The 22598-nt window shown below is 41.0% G+C and overlaps 2 protein-coding genes across 2 annotated transcripts; one reads left to right on the forward strand and one right to left on the reverse strand.

Annotated features, from left to right (window-relative positions):
* Positions 1–5647: 5647 nt before the first annotated feature.
* On the forward strand, positions 5648–13356 carry LOC103702571 (uncharacterized). Its single transcript, XM_026802742.3, has 4 exons — positions 5648–6106; positions 6209–6442; positions 11411–11436; positions 11523–13356. The coding sequence occupies exons 1-4, from the start codon at positions 5741–5743 to the stop codon at positions 11764–11766; spliced, it is 870 nt and encodes a 289-aa protein (XP_026658543.1). The 5' UTR covers positions 5648–5740; the 3' UTR covers positions 11767–13356.
* A 982-nt stretch (positions 13357–14338) lies between these two features.
* LOC103702466 (uncharacterized) lies at positions 14339–17152 on the reverse strand. Its single transcript, XM_088722220.2, has 2 exons — positions 17018–17152; positions 14339–16944 (listed from the first exon to the last, which is right to left on the reverse strand). Exon 2 carries the CDS (start codon positions 16927–16929, stop codon positions 14512–14514), a length of 2418 nt encoding a protein of 805 aa, XP_088578346.1. The 5' UTR covers positions 16930–16944; positions 17018–17152; the 3' UTR covers positions 14339–14511.
* Between the last annotated feature and the right edge of the window lie 5446 nt (positions 17153–22598).

A 22598-nucleotide genomic window follows, 5' to 3' on the forward strand; every position in this document is an offset into this window, starting at 1 on the left:
AGATGGGTCTTGGGTCAAGGTACCAAAAAGAAAAGCTCAAACCCTAGAGCCTGAGATCCCACATCAGGAGTCTGACCACCACTCTCCTCCACCCAGCCACATGGATTTCCCTGATATACCCTCCAGCTCAGCTGGACCTTCCACATCCATGCCACCACCTCCTCCAGTCAGTGGGCCCTCCTTCCTATCAGAAGACCAGATGCGTACCTTAGCATCTGTCATTTGCCAGCAGATGAGGGAGGAAATGAGATCCATGATCTCTACTGAGTTGGCCCCCATCAGAGCTTCACATGAAGAACTTCTACAAGAGCTGAAGGAAATTAGAGCTCAAATTGAAGCTACAACGCAAGAAATAGTTGGTGTGGGTGCCACCCAAACAATCAGATCAATTGAGCTAAAGGACAGCTTGAAGACCATTTCAAAGAGTCTTAAAGAGTTGACAAGCCCAGGAGGAAATGTGGGCACCTTGGTTGCCCAACTTAGAGGAAGAATTGAAATGGCAACCATAGAATTTGAAGCACTCATGGCAGCCTTCCATAAGTCACAGGGAGATCAGTTCAAGACCCTAATGGATTCAATCAATGCATTTATAGATGCAGCTTGTAGGGCTTATGAGCAACGTCGCCGATAAGGGACTTTTTGTAGACATCTAGGGATCTTCTTTTTGTATACCCTAGGCTATTTTGAAACACTTTTTGTAGTAGAAATCAATACTTGTAATGATTTCTTCTTTTAACTATGTACTGACTTCAAAGTTTTACAATGATACATGAATACAATTTCTTTTGAAACCTTGTGTATGTGCTACTGTGTATGTGATTCTGTGACTGTGTATGTGTTTCTTGTGATGTGCCATAAAAATCTCATAACATACCTTAAGTATTCAAATTCAACACAACTTATCCATGCATATGACACAGGGGGAGCACATCTTGTGATAACTATGTTAAACAAAAAGAGGAGTCTGAAATGAATTCCAAAACAAAGGGGGAGAGATATGAATGACTAAAATTCTTTAATAGAAATAACTTGGACAGGGGGAGCACAACTTGAATCTCCTTGAGTAGTTCATAGAAGGATAATTTGTCCCCTTCATTGTTGATGACAAAAAGGGGGAGTAGATATATAGAAGGGGGAGTAGAACCAATATGGATATTGGATACATTGGAATGCAAAATACGAAATTCATACTCCAAAGTTGAATTAGAAAAGATAAAATTGAAAAATATTGGCTTTTAGATAATTGCCCTTCTGGAAAAGAAAGGGGGAGTCAAAAAGAACTTAGCTTTCAAATTTTAACTTAATTCAAATTCAGTTGATATGCTAAAATTGCTTAAGAGCTATAAAGATCAATCTTATGTATAATGATAGAACTGAAAATTGACTATTTTGAATTATGCACACTGTATCTAGCTCTAATCAAAACATTATGCTTGTACATCTGATCAAATACTGTGTATATGTTTAAATTTCAAATTTTGCATATACTCAGTGTTTTGTCATCATCAAAAAGGGGGAGATTGTTGACCCCCTAATGGATTTTTGATGAATACAAAACACTAGAGTATAATTCCATTTATCTTAACAATTTAATTGAGGATTTCATGTATTTTATTAAGAATATTGTTAAGAAATGTCTAGGCAAGTTCCCATGATTTTTTTAAGGACTTATTGAAGAATTTTTGAGATGAAAGAAAAAGTTCAGGGACAGCCGAGACGTCTCCGGGTTGTCTCAGAGACGTCTCTGGCACAAACAGGAAGAACTGGCACGTCTGGAGACGTCCCCGGCACCTGCCGAGTCGTCCCCGCAATAGCGGAGTCGACTCTCTCAGTAGCGGAGTCGACTCTCTCAGTGGCGGCAGAAAGGCAGTTTTCAAGAGATATGCGCGAGACGTCCCCACCGTACGCGGAGTCGTCCCCGCACGTAAAAAGCAGACTTCCCGAGTCATCCCCGAGGTAGCGGAGTTGGCTCTCTCAGGGTTTTCCAGAGGATGTCATTTTCGGTGATAAGGCAGCGGAGACGTCCCCTGAAAGAGCGGAGTCGACTCTCTCAGAGAATTCCAGAAGACATGTTTTTCGGAGTTATAACAGCGGAGTCGTCCCCAAGGCAGCGGAGTCGTCCCCATGCAAAAAGTGCAAACAAGCCGAGACGTCCCCGTAAAGTACAGAGACGACCCTCTCAGAAAAACAGAAAAACAAGGATTCAAATGATACAATTCCAGAGTCGTCCCCGTAAAGTGCCGAGTCGACCCCAAACAAAGTGAAAAGTAAATTTATACAGCCGAGACGTCTCGCGTTGAAGCGGAGACGTCTCCGGAGCGCCTGGGACGCGACTGACAACTTTTGCAGGTTTGGTTTGAATTTCAAATCTCTTTTACTTTATCTCTAACGGCTATATTTGCTTTTTGGGCTATAAAAGGGACCTCTTAAGTGCTTCTCAACAACTCTTCACCAACCCAAAGCTAGATCATTTAAGAGAGAAGCAAGAGAGAGAAGTTCAAGGGAGTGAGTGCATTCAAGTGAAGAAATCAAGTGCTTTCAAGCTTCCCAAGTGATTTCAAGCTCAACCACTCTCTTTCGCTCGGGATTCAAAGCTCATACTCAAGCCTACGCGATCCACATCGGAAGAATCATCATTTCCCACGCTTCCAACGGCAAAAGGATTCTTCCGGGTTCTATTGTTTATCATTGTCATATTTGCTTATTTAGAGCTTTTCAATCCTTTGTAAAACCTTTCATTGTGGTGCTTGTTCCAGTCAAGGGACTTGGAACAAGGGAAAGGCGTCCCAAGCCTAAGTAAAATTGGGGGTTTTAGGGTTTGTTGTTAGTCCGGTGTAAAACAACGAGTTGGGTAGTGAACTCGCAAAACTACCGTACTGTAATCGTGGATTATAGTGGAAATTCCCAAAGGTGCTTTGGGGAGTGGATGTAGGAGCAGTGGAGGCTCCGAACCACTATAAAAGCTTGTGTTTGCGATTGTTTGTCTTCATAGCTTTATTTTAGCTTTAGCTCATACATTTGTGTGTTTTATTTTTTAATTAGACAAAAGTTTTAAAACACCCAATTCACCCCCCCTCTTGGGTGACCATCTCTGGGCAACACTAACACCCTCGCCTTTGCCTATCCACATCGGCACTGTTGTCTAATAATTGTTAGACAGGATGTCTGACCTAAAAACAAAGTTATTAACCATTAAGAAGAAATCCGCTCACACTGCCTACTTTGAGATCCATAATTACTGCAACTAAGAACCGGCAAGCATAGCTAAGCCACTTAGCAGGCATCTAGAGTAGCATCTTTTGACAACAAAAATTAGTATTCTTATTAGCCAACAAGGATCTCATTAACCCTACAAACCTCATTTTAGGCATAGTAATTTACCAAGACATTGCACTGTTGTCTAATAATTGTTAGACAGGATGTCTAACCTAAAAACAAAATTATTAACCATTAAGAAGAAATTCGCTCACACTACCTACTTTGAGATCCATGATTACTATAACTAAGAACCGGCAAGCATAGCCAAGCTACTTAGCAGGCATCTAGAGTAGCATCTTTTGACAACAAAAATTAGTATTCTTATTAGCCAACAAGGATCTCATTAACCTTACAAACCTCATTTTAGGCATAGTAATTTACCAAGACATTGCGATAGCCATGTAGGCACCATCATAGTTGTTGCTTAGCTCCTTTAATCCATCCGATGTATCCATCTTAAAGCATTTACGAGATCTAAGGTCCCCCGTTGCTGTGAAAGACTAGATGGTCTTTCGATCAAACCTGAACCCTAAATCAAAATGTTAGATAGCATAATGGATCATGTACATTTAATTTATATTAGGATTTTTGCATATATAACACTTGAAAATACTCAATTGCATATTCATTCTTATAAAGTTGAAATCTGCATATTTACTCCTAGATCGAGTTCTTTTTGCATATCTATTCCTGCAGTAACTTAACGTCAAATGGTGTTGTTAAATAACCATCAGAGTGTTATTAAATTTATGAAATGTTATTTTTGCTTTCATAGAAGAAGCTCTAAACATTAACATTAAAACATTATTCAAAAGATGATGTGGTTAAATTGTTATTAAATTTATGAAATAATCCTTTACTCTCTCAAATCTGACTCTAAATATTAAAATTAAAATTAAGATGTTGTTTAAAAGCTGAATCATACCCTTACCATCTAGTAAAGCATAAAACTTTTAACCACCAAGATAATATTTGGTAATAACTTAAAATGCTGATTCATTTTACTTGCCATGAATGAAATTATCTCTACTAGCTTATGAAAACTGATGCAATACAAACTTCATTGTCTTTTTGGATTTTTTTTCAAAACTTTGTTATTTAAAATAATCAAAAGATATTAAAAAGTACTGTTAGTTCTATGTGTTTTTCTACATCATATATTATTTTCCATGAAAGTTTTTCTTTTAAAAATTACATGATTTATGATATTTTTTTCTAATGAACCGTTACTTTAAGGTGTCATTGAGTGTTGTCTTAGTAGTTTAGAGTTTTGTATTGTTTTAAATTTAATTTTTCCAGAGTCATTCATGTGAGGGTAAAAATATCATTTCATAAATCTATTAACATTTTATTTGTAATTTAATAATGTTGTCTAATGTGAGTGATGGCAAAACTAACTATGTAAAAAGAACTTGATCTAGGAATAATTTTATAAATTATAATTTTGCAATGGTAAATATACAATTGGGAATTATACAATGGTATACAAGCCAAATCTCATTTATATTATTATTCTAATTTAGAAAATAATTTATGTTGGTTTTAGATATAAAATCTCCCACTAAGCAACAATTAGCATTTCCAACCAATCATGGCTCTATACACGATTTCCGTGCATGTCAGTTGGGGTGGTAATTGGGCAGGTTAAGTTGGATTCAGATTAGATCATGTCAAGTTTGAATCAAGAACTCTTTTGCTCATACCCATCCCATTTATATAATTTTTTTTTTAAAAAAACCCATCATATTTATATGTGTTGTAAAGAATAAATCCATATATTTTTTTTATCTTAGCCATAGTCCATAGACTAAAATAGAAAATTAATTTAAATGGGAAAAAAATCATAAATCCAAAAAAGACATTGGCTAGACCACCTTCTCTTCGCTCTATTTTATTTTGTTCTATTTTTTGGTCATTATTTGCACAGACTTTCTTATCATCTAAATAGATCTTTAGTTTAAGCCATGGTTCATCGCATAACAATAATCAGATTGCATGATGGATGTTAATAATTTAATTAATACATAATGATCTATCCAAGTTAAATAGCCAAATCTAACCCAATTATAATCGAATAAATCTTAATTACGTAGTATAAATTTAAATTAAGTATAAAAATTCTCAGCCAAATTTATTCATATCTTATCAGAATGAAGGCAAACTGGCTCTGGCTGGCAAGTCTAGGTCAGAATTTGTTACTTCCATAAGCCGGCCTTGCCGCAATACACACGTAGACAAGTTGTGAGATGATCCTAGTTTGGATGTTCCGAGTTTGAGCTAAAATGATCAGAGGGACGCGCAAATCTCAAAACCTGCCGTGTATTGAGATCAAAGTTCGCACCGGCTTGCCGAGAAAAACCGTGCCCAAGAAAACACGGAGAAAATTTTCCGGCCCAACGTTTAGGCATCAGCCGACTCCTCCTTTATCCACCTCTTCCCATTTCCCCTCCGCACGCGCCCCGCGGTTCCAAAGCAGCGAGACATGCTCCATTCTCATCACCTCCTCTCCCGCTTCTCCCCTCTCCCTCCGTCCCGCCACCAACCCCAACCGCCCCATTCCCCACCTCTCTTTTGCCTCCGCCCCGCCCCCGCCGGCCGGACGGCCGTCCGCGCCGCGGGGCCCCGCCGGTGGCTCGCCGAGCTTCCCGAGGCCGTGGCCCCTCCGCCGCAAGGTTCCGACGATGGTGGCGGCCCCGTCGAGCTCCCGCCCTCGTCAACCTCCACCCTCTTTGCCGTTGGCGACAACCCTTCCTCTCTCCAGACCGCCACCAGCATCCTCCTCACCGGCGCCATCTCCGTCTTCCTCTACCGCTCCCTCCGCCGCCGCGCCAAGCGCGCCAAGGAACTGGTACCCCTTTTCCCTCCTCCCTTGCTCTCTCCCTCTCTCTCTCTGTGTGTGCGTATGTTTGATTACACTCTTATCTGAGGGGGTACTTGCTTGGTGGTCTAGAGGGTGAGGTCGACTGGGATGAAGAAGACGAAGGATCTTAAGGAGGAGGCTTTGGATAACTTGAAGGCCATTGGGGTGGCTCCGGTGGCTCCGGTGGAGGCTGGGGCCCCGCCCTCCCCTGTGCAGGCCTTTTTAGGTTCCATTGCAGCTGGCGTCATTGCTGTCATCCTCTACAAGTTCACCACCACCATAGAGGCTGCTCTCAATCGCCAGGCAGTCTCGGATAGCTTCTCGGTCAGTGCCGCGTTTGCATGTTTTATGAGCTTCTCTAGTGTTTGAATTTGTTCTGTTCTGTGCCATTTTGCTGATTTGATTAATAATTAGAATCAATTCCAAAGTTATTTCGTTGGCCTTTTTTTCTTTGAATTGGGCCTTTATTAGTTCAGCTAGAATCTTCTATGATGCTCCAACTTGTGATATGTTTTTCCCACCAAACAGAGACACGTACCCTGGAAAATGGAGAGCGGGAAAATAGTATTATACATTGCATTAGCTAAATTAGAGTCTTTCATTTGGCTTCCATTTCATGTGTGTTTTGCAAGATAACTTATTTTGTTAGGAACTAAAGTGACCATATGCATAGGCTTAACCTTGTAACAACCATGGGTTGCTTGCTCAATAATCACTGCCTCTGTAGTAGTTTGCTCTAGTGAGAAAAATTAACATGATGATGTCATGTTAATTAAGTTATAGTGGCATAAACATGTGCATAGAGTGATAAAACGAGGAAGAGATCCGGAAGAATGTAATGGAAAATTAGGTAATAATAAGAGAACAAGAAGGAATAATAAGAGAAGACAAAATGTTTGACTCTTTGGTTCTTTCAGTTCAAACTGGTCAGCATGTTATTAGAGAACTCTTTTGCTGTAGAGTTCCAGTATTATGGGAGCAACTTACATTATGGTTTATGTTTGATGCCATAGTTTACTAAATCTTACTTTTTGGATCAAGTTGATCTTAGTAAATCTATTAGTAGTTCATAGTAAAGGTGCCCAAAGCATGTACTGTTATGTCATCATTAGAACCCATAGGATCACTGATTTATTCTACAAAACAACTAAAGCAGTTTCGGGTTACAATAATATTTTTGCGAGAAAATGTTTTGCGATTGGCTTCGAACAATTGTGGCTTAAAGTAAATTGGATTTTGTTTTTTTGTGATTCAACTTCCAAGGCATTATGATTTGGATCACATGTCCATCCAAATGCTATCCATGGAACTTCTTTTTATCCTTTTTTCCTTATGCCTAACATAATTTATCAGCTCAAACTTCAAAGTAAGTCAAATCAAAATCATCACATCCAATTTATGTCGAACTGATATGTTCTGTAAAGCACATGGAGGAAATGATAAAGGGAAGACCCATGGATGGTATTTGCATGGATGTGGATGGGATATGGAGTACAGCACTTTTGAAGATTAAAACTATAAACCAATATTTACATCTAGAAGCTTGTCCTTAAGAATATAGTCATTTATAATTCATATTTCAACTAGATGGATGGGCTTCAAGGATAAAGTATCTCCCATCTTTATGTAAATATTATTGGTAAATGATCATGAGGTAAGTTCATAAATATGAAAAGAATGCAACTGCAATTTTTCTGTAAAAATCTTGTTATTCTACAATAGTTTGCCAGCCTTATAGCTTCAATCTTTACATTGTGCTTTCAGTATTTCGAAACAATTCACACGATAGCATGTTTTGGCTCATGTAGACATGTTGATTGGTCATCTTTAATTGGATTTGAAACTCCAAGTAATGTTGTATAGAGATTACAGACACTGAGTGAGGAGTAGAAATTCCATGACATGAAAATTATAATCATCTGACTTTGTCAAAGAACCATGTGGACAGTGAGGTCAAACGTATTTAGCATGGGATAAAATATTACCATGGGGAGGGGCCACATTGAGGTTGAGGGAGAAAAGTTGGATATGAAGAATTCTTTGTGGAAGAGCTTTATAGATTGTTTAATGAGCTTGACCTTGTGATTGGAGAGGCAAATATCATGAACATCAAAAAATGATTATGTTATTCTATCAACACTTGTAATCTAAATAAAATTTTTGTAAGGGAATCAGGGGCTATTATGTCACAAAAATTTGGCAAGCACAGAAATACAGGGTATATGTTTGTTTCATCGGAATACATTAATCCTGTCAAATTGGGAGGACATCTTCCATGTATCTTCCAACGTGTTGCCACAATAACTCCCTTTCGAGCTCTACAGTAGCTGGGCCCCATGCTTTTATTCTTTTTCCTTTCTTTTTTTCTTTCATTTGATGAGTTGTCATTCAACATGAAATCCTATCACAGTGGACCCAAACTGGCAATCTCTGAAAAAATGGGCATCACACTTGTACAAAACCTTAAAACTCCTTACTGCTAATCTTAACAAAGCATCTTCACTGGAAAATTTAGCTCATGAAATTTTGTTAGCCAATTTTTTGCATTTTGACTGACTCTGATGAAAAGACCACTACCTATTTCTGACACATCATATGCTCAAATTGATATCCTGCTAATTTTTTTCGCTTGTTGACGAATTTGACGACTTTATAGTGCAGTTTCTCTATCTAAAGAAAACTCGCATGCGAATTGGTGACTTTATGAGTATTCTTGGTCCCTTGATCAATTTTCTCTAATAGCAAAATTATGACTTGAGTAGCCCTTGGCTTTAGGTAACCTGACATGTTACTACTAATTTCATCTTTCGGTGCATGAATCTTGTGTCTCAGAAGTGGCAATGTTTAAGTATATTTCGGTGCTGCTGCATCTGTTTTATTATGCCAATCATCTTCAACTTTCCTTAACCAAGTAGATCTTTAGCTGTTGTAGATAATACACCTTTCATATCCCCCTCAAAGAGATGTCTTTTCTGCACAGGGTGCTGTACTTCAATTTTGATGACTAATATGATATCATGCTAAATTTTTTTTTGTAAATAACTTTAAGATCTGCATGCTTTTTTTGATGGTCTTGCAAGATCTTAATCAGTAGTTGAAAATTGCTTCATGTATTTCACAGTATTATTTGTTTGTATCAGAAAAAGATGATCTTAAATCTAGAAGACAGTTGACAGGAAGGAAAGCCTAGATATTGGAGCATTCACATGTCACTCCAAAGAAATGAATTATTTTACCTAATCTATGAGGATGCGAAATGGCAATGACCTGATTCAAAGTCATTTTGGCATATCTAAGTTTATTTTTCTTCGCGATCGTTGCTCTTTTACTCAGTAAGCAACTGATTGAGCTTTGTTATCAAGTTGTCTGATCTACAAGCAAGTGAAGGGCTTCTTGCCCTCATGATAGATACCAATACTGAAGCTAAACCATGTTTTTTTTTTTTGTTCAATGATGAGGAAAACAAATATAACTCTAACTATTGAATTGTTACTTTACAGATCAATAAATAAAAATAACAACTAATAAGATCAAATTGTTAGCAGGTATGATGAAATTAGTTGTTGATCTTAAACAAGACTAATGAGTAGCGAGACTAGGTCCAAATGAGCGGTAATCAATTCCTTTTGGATTGGATTAGCATCCACGTCCATGTAGGTAAAAGAATTATACATAACCAAAGGTTCAGAATGTAGCTGCACGCAGCGTGGCATGCTTCTACTACCATGCATGAGAACTTGGCAGACAAATGACGCAGTAATTTCATGAAGGCAAAAGGCATGTCTTCAGACGTAGAGGCAAAAGAGTGTTCTTAAATAGCTGGAAACTCAGGAAATGAACATTAAGGGTGGGTGATGACTTATCAAGCATTTATACTGTTACTCATGAATGGACTTCACAATGATATGATGTATATCTGGAATATTATTTATCAGTTTCCACTTCCAATATATTAAGGAAGGGGTTAAAATTGAGTAGTGTAATTTTTAACAAGAACAAAAAGAACTGCAAAATGGGAAGAACTAAAAAGAAAACTGGTATTCTCCATTGCGTGATGATTTTTAGTCATAATATTTCTTTTGGTTAGTATATATGAGAATAAAAACATAAAGGCAGAGTGTCATGACAAGCAAGAAAACCAATAAACGGCAAAAGGAGCCTCTTTCACGTTTAAATAGATAATCTTGATTTGGTTGAACGCTAGTCTTCACTAGAATATTAAAGGTTGAACTTGAATAGTTTTTTTTTGCAAGCTCTGAGATAGAATCCTTTAATCTTCCACTGAGGCCGTAAGTTATGTTGTTAGCCTGTACAATGTTCTTCTATTTAACTTTTCTTGTGGTGACATCATTTATATCCTGCCTGGAACTTCACACTTTTTCGTCACACAAAATAGAAGTAAAGAGAAAGAGGCCTGTTTTCAAAGAAATCAATTAAGTAGTCCTGATAATTTGACATAAAATAGATACAATTTCAGGGCAAACAAAATAATATCTGCTGCTTCATCCATTCACTGCTAGCATGATAATGTGAATACCGACACTTCCTGTAATGTCAAAATGCAGATCTTAATAGTTCATTGGATTTATCCTTTAGTACAGGCCACCATTCACTGTGCCCTTTGCCATACTGTGAACTTCAGTCAGCTCCATGCCTATATCTTGATATTATGTTCTATATGGGGCATATGCCCTTTCAACTTGTGTTACACACTCATGTACGGCTCCATCAATACATGCGGCATGCATATCCGAACCGGGTTCATGTCAAACAGTTCTTTTGTTTTCCAGCTTTTATAGATGGATGGATAGTCTGACTCGTCCAATAATGAGTTCAACCCACTATAATAATGTTGGAAGTGATCTTTTTTTTCCTTTTTAAAGATTCGTCGAGGTTATAGATATTGAAATAACTTTGTAAAATATCCCTTTTCTTGTATCTCTCAACAAAGAAGAAAGTTTGAAGAATACATGTAGTGAAAGACCATAACAAATAATATATATTCTAATATTTTTTATACAATATTGAAAAATAAATAATTTAATTATAATTATTTTACACATATCCCTATATCTCCTTTTTTTTTTCCTTCCTTGCCGATTCAAACACTTAAGACATCCAAATTCAACTCTCATCTCCGTGTCCATGCAACATTGTTTCAACTAGCATATTCATTTTGCCTATTAGGAGTAATCCATTGTTAAGTTATCATTTAATGATCGAGAACAAACAATCAGATTGTCTGAATTTTTTCCTATTTGCCTAATAGATTTTATTTTTGTTATTTTTCAGGTTCGACAAATCACCATAACAATAAGGTGTGCCCTCATCATTTTCCATTGGGCAACTTGTTCACATCGGACTCCTTTAGAGTTCTCACAAACTTCTCACCTTCTTTCTTCAGGACCATCGTGAATGGTTTGTGCTACCTTGCAACTTGTGTTTTTGGAATTAATTCCATCGGTTTGCTGCTCTACTCCATTCAGCTTACCATCAGTTCTCTCATGGAAACTTTTTCTGGTGACTCACCATCTGCTAAGAAAGAAGGTGGACAGCCAAACACGATGGCTCCTGCAGAGAGCTCCACAGCTGATTTGGAATCTGGAAGCAATGACATGCAGCAAAATTCAGGTGAAAATAAAGATTAGTACAGCAAGAGAATATGATTGGCGGGAGGTTTGATTTCTTTCTCCCCTGTGCAGAATCCGTTCTTGTTCCCTTCTGGTTGTCATAGCCTTTGCTTAGATAAATAAAAACAAATGCAAGTTTTGACTTTCGAAGTAGCTTGCACCAATGCTTCAAATGCTAACGGGTATAATTCATCAGATCGTACAGCAATAAGACCGGTTCTCTAAGACCCTCTCATACTTGCAGACAGGGCATGCAACGAAGTACAGTATCAAGTTATGGTGCCATCCTCGTATAGAAAGAGGGTGATCATAGGAAATCGAGTGATTGTTACCTCTCTATTGTTCAGAGGATGTCATGGTCCAAATACTGAGAGAGGGTGATCCAGGATTTTCAGATTACTGCAGCTGTAAGTGCTCCTGCAGGAGCTCATGGCATGATGCGCATGGCCATGAAGGCTTATGAAGCTATGCGGGCTGTGCCTAGGGCCATGGAGTCATGTCATGGAGTCACGTTACCTTGGTAGGACCGAGGGCTTTTTGTAGCCTCAGATGCCTAAATATCTCAATAAAACAGTAGTAGGCGAATTTTCTCCACCCTTATATGTTGCTTTTCCAGGGAGCATTGGCTTGGAAAATTCCCCTAGTAGAGCCCCCTTCTCAAGTTTGCAAATTTTGTCTAGCTATCGACCCTTCTAACTTCGTATTGGAAACTTGCACATCTTTACCTTCAGCACCGAATGAAGCAGGGCCTCGTTTCAAAGTTTCAGCTGCATACTAATTACTGGGTGGATGATGTTAAGTGCTGGCTTTCTGACACAATTAATCAAAATCTATAGGACAGCAATCGGCACCGCTGAGTTGGACTTGGCATTGGCATGGGACCTAGCAGAGCTTGGATCCGTGCAGTGGTGGGTCCAAATAATGCTGTCCAAAGCCTTAAAAGCAGATCTAAGCATCCAACAGGTAGCTTAGCCGTAGCCATCCTGGGAAGACAGACGCTGTTGAATCACTGCACTGCATTGTTTGGTATGGGTTCCTTTTCTTTTGACTTGCTGCTGAGATGCATGGGCCATAGGAAACTGGTTATGGGCAAGAAACACTTCAAATCATGTTAAGAAAGCTGGTAAAGGGGGATGGATGTGGGAGAAGGGTGATGACGATGGTAGAGAAGGATACTATGCATCACCTCCCAATCATGGATGTCAGTCACAGGTCCCTCCAACTTCTTTTGTTTGGCCCTTTATTCAGTGGCCGGCAGGGGACAGCCATAGGCGAGCGGATATTTCGTTTAGTGGCTAAAGTCACATCCTTCTGGGAAGATCTTGGGCAAGATTACGCCATTATTGTACTAGTTGTGGCTTAAATGGGTCACACTGTTTGTGAAAGAAAGGGCATTAGTTTTGAATTAGTGTACTTGTGTACAGTGGGGTTGCGGATAAGATTTTATTATTATTATTATTGATTGACAACTCGAAGTTGCTTGCTGTAATGGCTGTTAGAATAGTTACCTCTAAATTCAGATACGATCGGTTGTTTTACATCTCTGTAAACCCGATTCCTGTACAATGCTTTAAAAATGATATAGAACTTTAGCAAAGTTAGATGATATGTGCAATTTGGCATGAAATTTCAAGTTACTTGAGTTTAATGTGATTAATCCTTTGAAAAAAGACAGTTTCACCAAAGATTCCACAAGCTTTCTTGGTTGTCAATGCTGTGCTTTTGCATAAGTGAAGCAGGCTTTAGCAGAAGATAGTTTAGTTTGCCTATGAAAGTTCCAAAGGCCGGTAGACTGACACTCTTATTCCTAAACGTCGAGCTTGTTTGAGAATTGAGAGCAAAATTAGGTTCTTTGGTCATAGGGTATTCTATGAATGATGCAAACTTATAACCAAATAGCCTAGGGTATGCTGCAACGAGGTCTACAAACACAAGTTCAATGAAGCATCAATCAACCATACCGTCCTTCACGGTAGCTTGATCATCATAAGAGGCATACCAAAGAGAGCTTATTAGGGCTATCAAATTTGCAGTTCGTCCAAGAGTATTACTTTTGTTCATCTCATTTCATTTCAAAATACAAAATGATAATTAATGACATTAATATCATCTTGATTGTTATTTTCAAATAAAAAATTATTATCCATAAGTTATGGCATACATTACATGAGGAATGATGTCTTATAAAGTTGTGTTACGACAGCAGAAATTTGCTCAAAATGCAAGTTTGAATCAACCTCTCACAAAAGTTAATGGCTCAAGTTTGTCATGATCCATGCTTAAGATTAGCTTGGCTGGCTGGAATTAGGCTTATTTACGCTCTCATAGAGTTATAGTTCATAAGAAAGTTAGAACAGATGGTAAAATAGGATGAAAATCATATTTTTCTTAGGTAGGAAAATACTAGCTGGGTTTTGTAGTCCTCAAATAAATTAAAATTTCCATGCTTGGAGAGCAAAGAGAAGAATGAAGTAAAAATATTTTGCGCATAGACTGCCAAAATATATCTTGTTTTCGTTTCTTTTCCTTCACTTTTCCAGCACAAACAATGATCATGAGGAGCTAAAACATTGCTTAACTACAAGGGATCTCCAATGGCAAACAAACTATTATTGCTGTTCAAGTTCTACGCAAAGAGCAACAACAAGGACAGGAAGCCGATTTCACTGTATCACACAATTAAAGCAACACGCAACAACACCAGCGTTCATAGTTCCGTATACACACAAACCGACAAAATATCCCGAGGCTTGGCGACTCGGCTCAGAAGCCGATGCCGGCCGCGCCGATGGGCCGATGCCGGTCCTTCCAGAAGCAGGCGTCCGGCGCCAGCCTGGCCGACGACCTCATCGGCTCCGACTTGCACCGCGTCAGCACGAACGGCCCGTAGGCCGCCGGCTTCCGCACGGCGGCGGCGCTCATCAACTTCTGCTCGACGGCCGTCGCGGTGGGCGGCGCCGGTGGCGGAGGCGGCGGCGAGGCCTGGAGGAGCGCCGGCTCAGCGGGTGCGGTCGCCTCCTTCTTGTCACCGCCCATGTCCTTGCTTCTCTCTACCTTTTCGGTCTTTGCTCGCTCTCCTGCACCTCCTCCGCCGTTGCCGCCCCCGCCACCTTTTGGGTGGTGCCGGCGGTGGTGGTGAGGGCGCCACCGGAGGAAATCGGTGCTGCAGACCCACGTCTCCTTGGAGACCTCCATTGAAAGCTTGGGCTCGTACATCATTAGTAGAAGGCAGTCCGGCAGCTCTCTTCTCTTCCCCGCCTCCTCACCTTCAACTCCTTCCTCTCCCTTGCCGTCCGCCTCTTCTATTCTTCCTTCTTCTCCATTTACTTCGGTTTCTCCCACTTCTGTAGCCTCTGGCTTTTCTATTGCCTCGGTCTCTCTCGCTTCCTCTCCCTCCGCTGAGCTGTCTTCTTCTTTCTTCTCCTCCTCCCCTTCACGAAAGGCATTCTCTTCTTCGGGAATGAGGCCTCCTTTGTCAACGGAGAAGCTCCATCTTCTCCTACGTTCCACGGAGAAACTGGCTCTCCTCGCTTCTTTCTCGCTGGAGTAGCTGTGACTCCTTACATCCCTCTCCGTGGAAAAGCTGTGCCGCCTCCTTTCCTTGTTTTTGGAAGAGGAGCTGCGCCCCGCTCCTTCCTTTGCTTTCGAAAGCCATTTGTGGTTGTGGGATCTCCTCTCTGCCTTGCCCATGGAAGAAGAGCAGCTACTGGACCTTCTGCCTTTCTCCTCTTCCCCTTCCTTTTCTTCTTCTCTTTCCGGCGAAAAGGTCACCTCTTTCAACACTATCTCCTCCGACTTCGGCGGCAAATGAGCATCCACTGCTTCTTCTCTTGGCGAGTTCCTCTGCACATTAACCCAGTCAGCAGAAGACCCTTCCTTTTCTTGCTTCCCCTCACAAGATCTCTGTTGTTTCTCCTCCTCTGCTGAGCTTCCCATTTCTACAAGAGCTCCATCCAAGGTCGCGCCCGGAGAAATTTTCTCTTCTTCTGCCTCCTCTTCACCTACTTCCCCTGTTTCTGGAATAACTTTAGCAGCAGCGCCGGCTTCTTCATCTCGCTCCGCTCCAACCTCTTCTCTGTCCACTTCTACACGACCGAAGAGATGCTGCCCAACTTCAACGCCATCTTCTTCCTCTTGCTCCTCCTCCGCTTCTTCGACCTTCGCAGCTGGAGAACCCCAAAACCGGTTAGCCAGTGCTGCCATTCGGACCGGATCGGACCTGCACCTCATCAGCAGCAGAGCATTCCTCGGCGGAATGCACACACTATCCCTCGCCGCCGCCACCTCCTCCACCTCCTCCTCATCTGTCACCACCAAAACCTCATCTTTCTTTTCCCCCCCATTTCCATTCGCCACTTCCAGCTCCAAACCCGCCACTCCTATCTTCTCCCTCTCTCCAATCACCAGATCCAGCTCTCCTTTCCCCCTTCCTTCGAGCACCAAACCCACCACCTTCCCCCTCTTCCCCTCCCCCTCCTGCATCGCCATCAGCCACCTCGCGAGCACTTGCCCACAAGAGCTCGCGGTCCTCTTCTCTTCGCATTCCCTTCTCTTCTCTTCCCCTGTTCTCGAGGAAGAGCAGGGAGAGCTTCCGCAAGGGAAGAAGCAATTGAGCTCCGATCCCAACGACCGCAGCGCCCCGCAGATGCTCGCCGGCAGCTGATGCATCCACCTCTCGTTCTTTCTCGGCAGGCACTCCTCCGTCCTCCTAAAGCTCGCCTCTTTTCCGCTTCCCCTCTTCGATCTCGACCTCGCCATCGCCGCCGCCGCTTTCGCCTTGGCCTTCTTCTTCTTGCTCTTCACCCTCACCTGGCCGATGCACGTTACCTTGGGGGACGACGGCTCCGCGGCCTCGAACGCGCACCCTTTCCTCCTCCCCCCGCCGCCGCCGGTCGCCACTCCGGCGGGGAACATCGGGGACTGGCCGCCCTTGAGGCTCCCGCTGCTCCGAAGGCGTCTGCTCAGCGACGCGGACAGCGACGGCGCCGGCGGTTCCCGGCCGCGGCCGGGGCTGAGGAGGGACTTGGACGAGGGGACTCTCATGGCAGTGGCGGCGCAGGCGGATGTGGCGGAGGACGAATGACGTGCGGTGAAGCAGATGAAGAGCTCGCTCCCGCCTCCGCCGCCGCTCCGGTGGGACTGCGCCCTCTCTCCTGCTTCCGTTGTCTTTTTCTTCCTCATTTATCTCGCATTTATCTGACCATTAGAGAAGAGTGTGAGACCTTCTTGGGACCAAGCAAGCGAGCATAAAAGACTAGGGTTTATCTGCCTTTTTTAGGGCGCTGGATGCCGGCGGAGCTGTATTAGATGGAGCTAGGGCACAGCGAGAGGAAAGAAGAAAATTGTGCATGACCAAGGCCACCACCTTTTCTAAATGCTTGCTACTAGAGCAACCTTGTATGCAATGTTCTTTTATAAGTTAACTTTCTAGCATTAGGCGGGTGAAATTATCATGATTGATCCAAGAGGAAAGTAGTACTGGATGAATGATTATGGCCCTATCAAGCAATACACATAATTAATAATTATGACCCTACCTTATTAAACATGTTTGATGAGCAAGTATTTGTTAGATGCTGGCTAGCCTCTCAAATGAGTCCAAAAGAATACTTACATATACCTATTATTTTTTAATCAATCAGTAAAGATATTTTGTTTGGTATTATTGTTGTTTTTGATTTTTTTTTCCTACAATAGTGGAATACTATATAAAACTTGATGTTGGAGATGGCATTTACATAATACTTATCCTATCCCTTCATTTTGTTTTCATTTTTTTTTGAAAGCAATAAAACTTTTTTTCCTAAAAACCCTAAAGTTTTACAAATAAATTAAAAAAATAAAAATATTTTCATATCTTTCTGCTTTTTAAAAATCAAAATCAATGCAAAAGGACCCTTAATTTTTATACTTTTACTTTAGTTTTATAATTAATTTAATGAGAAATGGTAGAACCTGAAATAAAAAACAACACGAGAGATATCAGAATGATGAGTTATTACTATTCTAAAAGATTAGGCGATTTTGACCGGAGATGTAGATGGTATGACTACTCTTAGTATCTGCGAGCTTCTTTTGCTTTTTGCAGCAGCATTAGATCTACCTTCAGTAGTAGTGAGTATTTTGCTTCCTACACAAATACACAAATACTCATGTTAATTGGAGTCTTAGTCAGAATCAATCATTCCCCGCAATAAGAAAATAATATCTGCTGTTAATCCTACTAAAATTCTCTCTTGCCACAAATGTATGAGACGGGCAAAGGCGTTGGAAGTCCGAATGCATCGCTTATTTTGGCAGTCTTAAAGGTTTCAATCGGTACCCCATGACCGGGGTTAAAATGGGAACCACGGCTTTTCTTGTCTGATAGTCCAACCGGCAAATAATGGATGCATCCTTTCCAGCTGCCCAACAGCCCACGTTACGAGCGCACAAGGCGGAGACGGTTGATGGGAGTATGAAGGGTCCCAACTGCGTTACGTTTTGACCTGAAGAAAGAAGAGGATCCAATCAAGCGAGAGCGTGTGGAGGACACCAAAAAATATAAAAAAGAAAGCCACCAAACGGATGGTCCTGGCATGGTTAATGCAACGTTCCATCGAACAGCTTGGGTCGTCCCATGCATGTAAGTAAGTCATTGACTCGAAATGACGGAATGGAATCTTTGATTTGGAGCGAGAAGGGGTAGGTTTGGTTGTGTACGTTCAACTTTCTTTCTAGACAATTGTATCAATGCATAGCAATCACTCCCAACAGAGGGGGGAGAGAGAGAGAGAGAGCGCTCTTCATTCCAATTTGGAAATATGACCTACCTAGTAGAAATGGTTATTAGAGGGATCAGTCCAACCACGAAGCAAAACTTATAAAAACATGTGTATCGTTTTTTTTTTTAATCCATCTTTGTGGATGCTACTTTACAGTTGAATTGGTTCACCAGCTCTACAATGAATTTGATCCAACTAAAAATTTCATATCCAGTCGTAGCTCTCTCTTTTCATGGATTCCAACAATATTGCTAGTCAAAGAAATGATAAATCCTGATTGCCCATATAAATTATACAACTAGGCTCTGGTGGTGGTACGTAGCTAAGTGCATGGCACTACTTGCAGGAGCGGTTTAATGCATTTAGGGGCTAAGACGAACTTACTAAGAGGAGCTTTTTTTTTTTTTCCGTTTTGTCTTTCAGGCTTTTCTAGCAGTGGGTCAGCCTAAGGTGAATTCACTAAGGAAGTCTTTTTCCTTTCTATTTTGTCTTTAATGTCTTTTCCATGATAGGCCTTTTTTGGGCCGGAGCCTTGGACGACCATCTCAGTTACCTAAGAGTTGGATCGGCTCTGACTGCTTGCTTCGTCGTTCTTGGGCATTACCAACAACGCCGCCAATCTAAACAAATGAGTTGGTCTAGGCCGATACTCACTCTTAGATGGCCTGCAAGCAAAGATTAGAGTGCATTAAAATGTATTAGGATAAGAAAATACAATTACATGCATGATGGGTTAAGATAATTAACATAAGGGCGCGTGCCATGAGGAAAGGACCAGCAGAGAGTTCCAAAAAGGCTGTACGCCTGTGGACTCGCACATGAGGGAGGCTGGGAGAAAAGAGAGCGAGCGGAAGGCTAATGAATGCAACATACGATGTTCATAAAAAAACTATAATGAGAAAGGAAATGTGTGCATTGGGGGAGGGATAGAGAGGTGACATTAGAGCGGAAACTGGGTGCGGTCTCCCCGATCTGCGGCCCTCCATCTCTAAATTATAAAAGATGCTTACAGTACAGCCCTTACTCCCACAAGAGGAGAGCTAATGACAGCAATCTTCCCTTCTTCAATTAACTATGATATGGGTTTCTCCTTTTGGGACTTTGACCGGGTCCTTTACAAGTGCCGACAAAAGACTGAGAAAGGACACCACATTTGTGAGGGACCCAGCTCAAAGCCAGAAAATAAGCTGATCCTTTATAGCCGATTGATGATGAGCCCGTCTCCCTTCCTCTTCTAACTCTTCTACCCTTCCCTCGCTCTACTTCGTCTTCTGCCACACTTTAATGCTGAAGTAAATAAAACAGGAGCCAAACAGGTTGTGCTTATTGGATGGCCATCTCAGAGTCAGCAACTTATTATTCAAGAAAGGCACCTCACCAAGGTGAAAATAACTTGCGAGTCCTCGCAAGTTACTTTTACTCTTGTTTTGATGTAATATTATTCCTGAAGTAATTAAAGTTGATAACTTGAACCAAGTTTAACAACCACTAATCTACTAAATCATATATATATATATATATATATATATATTATTTGGTTGAGAAGCCATGAGTTAAGCAGTCATGGACTGGGGTTGGGCTATAAGGACAAAAATGCAAAGTACACTAATCTAAAAAGGAGGAAAGAAGGACAAAAGAGATAGGTAAAATTAGAGAAGTGGCATGAGTTGGTTGTAGTGGTTATTTCACCTCCTCCCCAGAACAAATTTACCCAGGTTAATTAGCTAAAATGGCATTGATTGGGTAAAATTATCATTTCAAAAAATGATAGTGTTTGGCTGGATATCTAAATAATCATGGCTTAATAATGAGTTGTGCAACATCAAAATGCAGCATGTCATTGTATTATGATGGTTAGTGCGACAATCTTTTTAATCTTAAATAATAATCATTACTCGATTACTATCTTATTGCACAACAATTATTACTTATTAACAATAAAAACATCTGATATCCGGCTGTTTTACTACATTCAAGTGATATCCGGTTCTCTGTGTCATCACTGGGTATAGAAAATTCTCACAAAGACTAGATACATTAATTTAAAAAAAAGAATCCAGCAAACCATTTTATGTGGTAAGTATATTGGTAGGTGAACCACTCTCTATTTAGGAGATAGTTTTAATTAACAACAAATGTGAGACACCGACATGAAACTGTTGCACAATACGTTTTTTTTTATTTTTCTGTCAAAAAAATAAAAAAAACCTAGAGAGCAAGCAAAGGGAACTACGTAGCAAAGGACCTGAGGCCCGTTCACGCCCACAAATTTTTTTTTTCCGAAAATTTATCAACGGAAAGGTACTTATTTCTGCTTGACCAAAAACATGCCATGGAGAGGCTCGATTAGCTGCCACAAGTACAACAGCAAGCAGACTTCTTTTATAAGGCTACGTGTCAAGCCTTAGCCCGCTCTGATTCCATTGGCGGACACGTATTCGTACATCTGATGGTACAGCTGATCGGCGGGTACCTTCCATGGAAGGAGCTCGAGAAGCCGAGAAGAGGCAGGCGTGGGTGCGGTGGTCCTGCACCGGCGCACGTGAGTGGCACGTTCTTTGAGGCGAGACCAGACACGGCGCTGGCTTTGGCCTCCGCCGCGACAGCAACGCATCACTGTCGCCATTCCATCCCCCGCGCTGACCACCTCCTTTTCCGCTCCCAAGGTACATTGGAAATCGATACGACTCTTGGATTTGCTTTCTAAAATCAAAATATGAATCCAATCTCACCAGGCCTCCAACTTCTTCGTGGTACAAGTGAACTTGGTACTTGTAGCATGGGGATCCATAAAGCGTCAGGAATATTATTGGGCCCATGCAAAGCTCTTTAATGGGCCTCATGTCTTCCAAAAATTGAATGGTATTTAAATAAAAAGTGATGGCAAGTTCGTTAGAGCTGGAGATCTCAACAGATATAGCCTTCTAGCTCCTCTCTTGTTGTTGAGCAAACAAGTGTTAGCTCAGCTGATTGATACCTTTCTCATTGCCTGAGAGGTTTTAGGTTTAAATACGAGTGGTGGTGACTACCATCGTTTTTTTTTTTTAAAAAAAAAAGATATTTTAGGCTGCTGTCCGTCATAAGTTGTAACTCTATAGTTTTATAATCATTTCAATAAGTTTTTTTTTATAAGACAATCTAATATATTGAATGTTGTGGACTTATCAAAGGAGTACCAAACTGATCTAGGATTTCTCCCACCTTGTACTCTATCTTGATGGGTTCGGCCATACAAATTGCTAACCTCTGGGCCAGTTTCCAGCCGAGCCCATGCATAAACCCTTGGGTTTCGGTCCATGGTGAGACTTTGCAATGCCTTGGCCCATGGCCCCATGCTGACTAAACCTTCTTCACAGTCGCAGTTAAGGACGCTGTGAGCTTAGTTGATCCAAAAGTTCCAAGTCCAAAATCATCAGTGCCAATAAATGACTCCAACAAGAAGGGACTTGCCATCTAACTTGAGAAAATTCATGTTACTCCCTACACTTAAATATTCCAAACAATTCCAGAGCCTTGGCATGATACTCTTTGAATTGAGAATTCCTTTTTGAGCGGGTTCATGGCTTCTAGCATCCTCAGATTCACCAGCTCACAAAAACTAACAGGTTAGGTTTCAAGAAGATATTCACCAACTGCAATGTGTTCAAAAAATTAAAAGTTAAAATTCTTACCAAGACCCCTCAGGAGTAAAAAAGTATATATATACTGTAAAGAAAAGGACAAAGGAATAAGACCAAGCAGTGGTGACTGGGTATAGAACTGTCAACTGACAAGCAAAGTTCCCGTCAACTATAATGTGGGGCCAAACTTGAGCTTAAATTAAATTTGAAACTAGCTAATTATGACCAGATCCATATATGGCTCTCCGACCCAATTGCTATCCTCACTGGCATGTAACAAGAAGGTTAACTTCCAAAAAGCAGATCCAGTGCCCCTATAAAACTTCCATAAAATTTCATTAGCCCTAAAAAGAGCTTCTCAGTTCTCACATAGGATCCTTCGTTGGCCGCTACGAGTCTATGACCAACCGGTTCCGTTAAACCAACCCAAAATGACATGACCTACCCTTCCCACCAGCCAAATAGT

Source organism: Phoenix dactylifera, chromosome 5, assembly GCF_051530095.1.
Source record: "Phoenix dactylifera cultivar Ajwa chromosome 5, Ajwa_hap1_PhDact_Kaust_v1.1, whole genome shotgun sequence".
NCBI lineage: Eukaryota > Viridiplantae > Streptophyta > Magnoliopsida > Arecales > Arecaceae > Phoenix > Phoenix dactylifera.